At 37.2% G+C, this 6,960-nt stretch overlaps 1 protein-coding gene across 2 annotated transcripts; it reads left to right on the top strand.

Moving 5' to 3' along the window:
• Positions 1-495: 495 nt before the first annotated feature.
• Positions 496-6,158, top strand: LOC108842767 (kinesin-like protein KIN-5D). 2 transcript variants are annotated; one of them, XM_018615787.2, is made up of 23 exons: positions 496-654; positions 947-1,155; positions 1,231-1,360; positions 1,428-1,583; positions 1,665-2,144; positions 2,214-2,311; positions 2,394-2,550; positions 2,630-2,699; positions 2,807-2,883; positions 2,986-3,039; positions 3,109-3,189; positions 3,263-3,374; positions 3,454-3,540; positions 3,618-3,793; positions 3,864-4,025; positions 4,102-4,209; positions 4,286-4,444; positions 4,526-4,609; positions 4,683-4,888; positions 4,977-5,078; positions 5,158-5,267; positions 5,359-5,510; positions 5,616-6,158. In XM_018615787.2, the coding sequence occupies exons 2-23, from the start codon at positions 968-970 to the stop codon at positions 5,859-5,861; spliced, it is 3,195 nt and encodes a 1,064-aa protein (XP_018471289.2). In that variant the 5' UTR covers positions 496-654; positions 947-967; the 3' UTR covers positions 5,862-6,158. The 2 variants fall into 2 exon arrangements, with proteins under 2 accessions (XP_018471289.2, XP_018471290.2); XM_018615788.2 differs by having other exon boundaries at positions 509-606.
• The last annotated feature ends 802 nt before the right edge of the window (positions 6,159-6,960 follow it).

Raw genomic sequence — 6,960 nt, 5'->3', positions numbered from 1 at the left:
AAAATTGTCTTCCAATCTTACATTTTGAAAAGGAAAAAAGAAGAGTTGTCTTCTAATCTTAGATAATTTAGCGTAGAAAAAACAAAATCTAATATTAGTTTAATAACATAAAAGAATGAAAACAGTGGTTTAGTGGATTTACGCGTGATTCAAGTAAACGATTTATTTGACGCCGTTAATAAAAGCAAAAAAAGTTATGATGAAAATAAACCACTAAACCGAGAACCATTTTGAACCAAGCCAGATTATTTTCACAATTCTGTTTCAGATATACACTTTCATAAAATTAACTAATCGAGTTAGAGTAAAGAATAGCTGAATGTATTTTATTTTTTCTAATACAAAAACTGAAAAATATAGATGATGAAGATATTAATTAAACCGGAACTGAATCGGTTTGGGTTTGATTTTCCTAAACCGTTTAACTGACGTCGTTAAAACGGAAATGATCTCGTTCTTTTACTTCCTCTCTCATCTCTGCTTTGAGAAGAAGGAACAATAAATGCACTTGAACACACACACTCTCTCTCTCCAAGTCCCTTCCCTACACACTCTCTCTCTCTCTCTCTCTTCAATTTCGCCATTGTTGAACCTTTTCCTTTCTCTGCAAGTCGTCAAATCTGACTGCCTAGCGCGTTTTTGCTTCCCGGAATAGTACTGCTCTTACTTTAAGCTTCTTCTTTTTGTCACTCGATCGTTTGATCCGATCGAGATGAAGATCTATAGATAGCTTTGGACTTAGATATTGAAGTAGATTCAGCAATGCATTTACTTTTTTTTGTTTGCTGATTCAAGGACGTTGGATTGAATAAGTTGCTAACTTTTAGTTTTGAAATTTTGAAACTTAGCTCATGATTGAATAAGTTGCTAATGTTAGTTATTGTAACAAGTCTTGTTTGTTTTATTTTAGGATCGATACTTGAATTTGTTGGATTTGTTTGTGCAGAGGAGGGAAGTGTATACCTAAATGGTAGACAATTTTAACAGAACGGATTCAATGCAGCAAAGAAGAAGTGGTGTTGCATCTCTCTCTCCGGCTCAGACACCACGATCAAGTGATAAATTGGCCAGAGAATCGAGATCTTCTGACTCAAATTCAACGAATAGAAATGATAAAGAAAAGGGTGTGAATGTGCAGGTCATCTTGCGTTGCAGGTAACCTCTCTCAGTTCGTTTATACTAATTGGCCTATCTTTGATGTTTGATCTCTCTCTCACCGGTTTCTGATAGGCCATTGAGCGAGGACGAGGCCAGACTTCATACACCGGTGGTGATTTCATGTAACGAGCACCGTAGAGAAGTTGCTGCTACTCAGAGTATTGCTGGGAAGCACATTGATAGACATTTTGCTTTCGACAAGGTGGGGTTCTTGCTGTCTTGTTTCTTGATTGTGTGTTGTTGTCTCATTTGCTCTTTTAATTCCTCAGGTCTTTGGTCCAGCGTCTCAACAGAAGGACTTATATGACCAAGCCATTTGTCCAATTGTGTTTGAAGTACTCGAAGGTTACAACTGTACCATCTTTGCATATGGTCAGACCGGTACTGGAAAGACGTATACCATGGAAGGAGGTGCAAGGAAAAAGGTTGGTTCTTGTTTTCGTTATTCATATACAAATAGTGTTATGTCTTTTTCTTGATACATAGTTACGGTTGTTTATATGTAGAACGGTGAGTTCCCGAGTGACGCGGGTGTTATTCCGAGAGCTGTTAAGCAGATTTTCGACATATTAGAAGCGCAGGGTGCTGAGTATAGCATGAAGGTCACCTTCCTAGAATTATATAACGAGGAAATTTCAGATCTTTTAGCACCAGAGGAGACGACTACTAAGTTTGTTGATGACAAGTCCAAGAAATCGATTGCTCTTATGGAAGATGGGAAAGGGAGTGTCTTTGTTCGTGGCTTGGAAGAAGAGATAGTGAGCACAGCGAATGAGATATACAAGATACTGGAGAAAGGTTCCGCTAAAAGGCGTACAGCTGAAACTCTTTTGAACAAGCAAAGTAGTCGCTCTCATTCCATATTTTCTATCACCATTCACATCAAGGAAAATACTCCCGAGGGAGAAGAGATGATCAAATGTGGGAAACTAAATCTTGTTGACCTTGCTGGTTCCGAGAACATCTCACGTTCTGGTGCACGAGAGGTATCTTATTATCATCAAGGTAGTCTACGAAGCTAGTGGTGGTGGGTAATTTGATAACGGTTGTTGCAGGGACGAGCCAGGGAAGCTGGAGAGATCAACAAGAGTTTGCTTACTCTTGGCCGTGTCATTAACGCGCTTGTTGAGCACTCTGGCCATATTCCTTACAGGTAACAAGTCATCCGTTGGTATTTTCAAATCAGGTTTGACATCAGAGAGTACTATGCTATCTTGCTTTTGAATTTTGTTCAGAGATAGCAAACTGACAAGGCTCTTGAGGGATTCATTGGGAGGAAAGACTAAAACATGTGTAATCGCCACGATATCACCTTCCATTCACTGTTTAGAAGAGACTCTAAGCACTTTGGATTATGCACATCGCGCCAAGAATATCAAGAACAAACCAGAGGTGAGGTTTAACGTCATTCTTCCGCAATATCATCTTATGCATAAAAAAAATGGCTCTAAAAATTTTCTCTTGATTCCAGATCAATCAAAAGATGATGAAATCTGCGGTCATGAAAGATCTGTACTCTGAGATTGACAGACTGAAGCAAGGTATGAGTTACTGAGTATTGGTTTTGACATTCCTTACTCTGTGTTACAACACATTCATTCACATTTAATTTTGCATCTGCTTAATAAGTTTCACATATTTTCTGAAGAGGTATATGCTGCTAGGGAGAAAAACGGGATTTATATTCCAAAAGACCGTTATCTTCAAGAAGAGGCTGAGAAAAAGGTTTTAGTTTTCTCTGAACTGAATGTTTGTGTATCTAGTTTCCTCCTCATTTCGAATCCGAAGTGTGAAAAGTAACTCTATTCATTTGTGCTTTCATCACAGGCAATGGCTGAAAAGATAGAAAGATTAGAACTACAATCAGAATCAAAGGACAAGGTAAGAAACCCGCATCATTTAGTACCCTCACATGATATTTCTATAACACTAGTTATGTTGGTCCTGCAGCAAGTTATTGATCTTCAAGAGCTATACAATGCTCAGAAGCTTTTAACTGCAGAGTTGAGTGAGAAACTTGACAAAACTGAGGTACAAATCCTCCTATATATATGTGTTGATCGAGGTGCATGAAAAGCTAACTCTATCTCTGTACCAATATCAGAAAAAGCTCGAGGAAACTGAGCACTCATTGTTTGATCTTGAAGAAAAATACAGACAGGCAAATGCAACCATTAAAGAGAAGGAATTTGTGATATCAAATCTCCTGAAGTCAGGTACTTCACTGCCTTCTCATGAAAACGAAAAAAGCTGTTGGAAACTCTGACGATAACATTTTCTTTCTGACTTTTTAAGAAAAATCACTTGTGGAGCGAGCCTTTCAGCTGCGGACGGAACTAGAAAGCGCAGCATCAGATGTTTCCAACTTGTTTTCCAAAATAGGTAAAAAGATTCATGGACCAAGATTTTCAACTTCTGTTATTGCAAAAAGATCCCATAAAAATGTTATTGTTATGCAGAAAGAAAGGACAAAATCGAGGACGGAAACAGATGTCTCATCCAAAAGTTTCAGTCACAACTCACACAACAGCTTGAGCTATTGCATAAGACTGTGGCTTCTTCTGTGACTCAACAAGAGGTTCAACTAAAACACATGGAGGAAGACATGGAGTCCTTTGTATCGACAAAATCTGAGGTGAGTTTGTGTTTTTTGTTTTCATTGACGTATCCTTGCCTCACTCACTTCTTTGGTTTTTCTTGTAAAGGCTACTGAAGAACTCCGTGAGAGACTTTCAAAACTGAAGGCAGTGTATGGTTCTGGCATCGAATCTCTTGATAACATAGCCGTGAAGCTAGATGAAAACTCTCAGTCAACCTTTGGTGGCCTGAACTCGGAAGTTTCCAAACATTCACATGAACTTGAGAACGTAAGTTTAGGACTTTAACTATGCTATTTGGTATCTCTGCTCTAAGTCAGTGTCCTTCCTTTGTTGTCGCTTGTAGGTTTTCAAGGGTTTTGCTTCTGAGGCTGACATCTTATTACAAGATCTCCAAAGTAGCCTTAACAAACAGGAAGAGAAGCTTATCGCATTTGCTCAGCAACAGCGGAAGGTTTAGTAATGATCCTTTGAAGGTTATACAATTTTTTTACATCAGACATTATGGTTGAAACATTGTTACGGTGCAGGCACATTCACAAGCCGTGGATTCAGCAAGGTCAGTTTCGAAAGTAACAGTGGAGTTCTTCAAGACGCTAGACACGCATGCTACCAAACTAACTGGGATAGTGGAAGAGGCACAGACAGTTAACCACAGGAAATTGAGTGAATTTGAAAACAAGTTTGAGGTGATTCCGGTTCTTGCCTTCTTCTTGACACACGCGCCAGCTGCAAATTCCATAATGCTCTCTGTCTCTCTGTCTTTGTAGGAATGTGCTAAGAATGAAGAGAGGCAATTGCTAGAGAAAGTAGCAGAACTTCTGGCGAATTCTAATTCTAGGAAGAAAAACCTTGTATGTCGCACGCAGCATGCATTTTAATTATTTGATTTGACGCTTTGAGGAAACTCTTTGATCTTTCCTTTAGGTCCAAATGGCTGTACAAGATCTACGTGAGAGCGCATCCACCAGAACAACCACCCTACAGCATGAGATGTCGACGATGCAAGATTCAACTTCTTCCATTAAAGCTGAGTGGAAACTTCACATGGTGAAAACAGAATCGAACTATCACCAGGACACTTCAGCGGTTGAGAGCGGAAAGAAGGCGATGCAAGAAGTTCTCTTGAACTGGTATAATCAAATCTCAAAAGTTCATAAACATATATTGTCCCAAGAACTGAGCTTCTTTTTAACATGCATAATCAATGGATAATTGTAGCTTGAAGAAGGCAGAGATGAGTGCACATCAATGGAGGAAAGCTCAAGAATCACTGGTCAGTCTAGAACGGAACAATGTGGCTTCTGTTGACTCAATCGTTAGGTATGATTGAAAAACCAGTTCTTTTTATCTTTTTCTTTTTCTTTTTCAAGTCACTTTACCACTTCAATATCTCAAACAGAGGAGGCATGAATGCCAATGAGAAGCTACGCTCTCAGTTCTCGTCCGCTGTTTCATCCTCTCTTGATGTTTTTGATGCTGCTAACGCCAGCCTTCTTACTTCCATTGATCGTGAGTTTATTAATTCCTTTGAATTTACAGATCCGGATCAAAGCTTCTTCTTCTTCTTCTTTTTGCTGAAAGATTACCCTTTTTCTATCAGATTCGTTGAAACTCGATAATGATGCATGTGCTAAGATCAACTCCATGATCATCCCATGCTGTGAAGACTTGATTGAGCTCAAGAGTGATCACAATCACAAGATCGCAGAGATCACAGACAATGCAGGGAAATGTCTTCTTGATGAATACATAGTAAGTTTCAACCTCTCAAAACAAACCGCAACATATCAGACATTGTAGGTGTTTTTTTTACAGTCTGTTGACTATAGAATTGTTGTTTTTTTTTGGTGCAAACAGGTAGATGAGCCTTCGTGTTCAACGCCGAGGAAAAGACAAATTGACATACCGAGCATTGAGTCCATCGAGGAACTTAGAACTCCAGCATCTGAGCAGTTACTGAGAGCGTTTCAAGATGGGAAATTGTTGAGGCAGGCCAATGGTGATGCAAAGCAGCAGCAACAACAACACCTTGTTCGTGCTTCCTCTCTTTACGAAGCAGCTGTTGTGTCGGACTCAAGATCTCCCCTCTCTGCTGTAAACTGAGACGCCAAGAGGATTGATTTTACAGAAGCCAAGAGAAGAAGGTTATTATTGTGTCATACTGTACAGAGAGTATTGTTGCATTACAGGTTGAAAAAAAAAATCGTCATGGACGTTTGGTTTGAGGAATTTAAGAAAACTTACATTGTTCTTTATATTTCTTTATTTGTTTATTTATTTTTATTGTTTATTAGTGGTACTGAGGGGAACTAAAGAAAAATAATTTTCTGAATCAGTAGATTATGAGTCGTGTATGGATTCTTAGACCGCAATCTTAATTTAATTTCTTATGTTGTTTGATTCATCTTTTAATTTTAACTAAATTTTGATTCACACTTCAAATGCTTAAATCCCCGAGTATATTTTTATTTTATTGAATTTATAATTTTGACTAGAAAATAAATAATTTTAAAGTATTCTATTTGTGTTTCAAAAAATATTAGTCTGTTATAATACTTGATTTTCAAACTATGTTTTCATATCAAACCCAAACATATGATTGAACCAATAAATCCAGTGATATGTGTATAATTTAGTTCAATTTAATAAAAATAATTGTAATTATAATCTTAAAAAACTTTGTAAAAATCTAAAAATCCGCTGTTAACTTAAGATCCAATATGAGATAATCCGCTGAAAACCAAATTTTTTTTTTTTGAAATGTTTATTAAATAATTCATACTTCTTAATATTATATAAAACTGAAAATAATTATTTAGATTTTAATGAAATTTATATTATGTCATTTGAAGAAAATGAAAAAATGGTAATGGGAAACTTTATTGAGCTTTTTGTAAAATTGACTCAAAACTCAAAGTCAAATACAAAACTAACCAATGTTTTTTTTGAATTTTTCTTTTGTCCTCTTCACCCCACAGGTTCACATTATTCACGAAACTGCCATTATTTTTTTTTTCTTTTTTTTTCGAAAGGGACATTTTTACCCTCTCAACCTCATCATCTTCAAGTATTTACAAGAGTACCATTGCCATCAATACCCTAACCACCATGAACAACCAATTTGAAGCTCTTAATGCATCTCAAATCGATTTACACTCTCTTTTTCCCAATTGTTATGAACTAAAAACAACATTTCTTTCAC

This window comes from Raphanus sativus, chromosome 2, assembly GCF_000801105.2.
Source record: "Raphanus sativus cultivar WK10039 chromosome 2, ASM80110v3, whole genome shotgun sequence".
Lineage (NCBI taxonomy): Eukaryota > Viridiplantae > Streptophyta > Magnoliopsida > Brassicales > Brassicaceae > Raphanus > Raphanus sativus.
The sequence above is the reverse complement of the archived record's forward strand: the minus strand, read 5'-3'. Positions and strand labels throughout refer to the sequence as shown.

What these genes read in the sequence shown, in the direction of transcription:
- LOC108842767 (XM_018615787.2), top strand. Translation starts at nt 968, where the DNA reads ATGGTAGACAATTTTAACAGAACGGATTCAATGCAGCAAAGAAGAAGT. An exon ending in AAGGAGGTGCAAGGAAAAAG is followed by an intron (nt 1,584 to 1,664) that starts GTTGGTTCTTGT and finishes GTTTATATGTAG; the next exon opens with AACGGTGAGTTCCCGAGTGA. An exon ending in TCTGGCCATATTCCTTACAG is followed by an intron (nt 2,312 to 2,393) that starts GTAACAAGTCAT and finishes AATTTTGTTCAG; the next exon opens with AGATAGCAAACTGACAAGGC.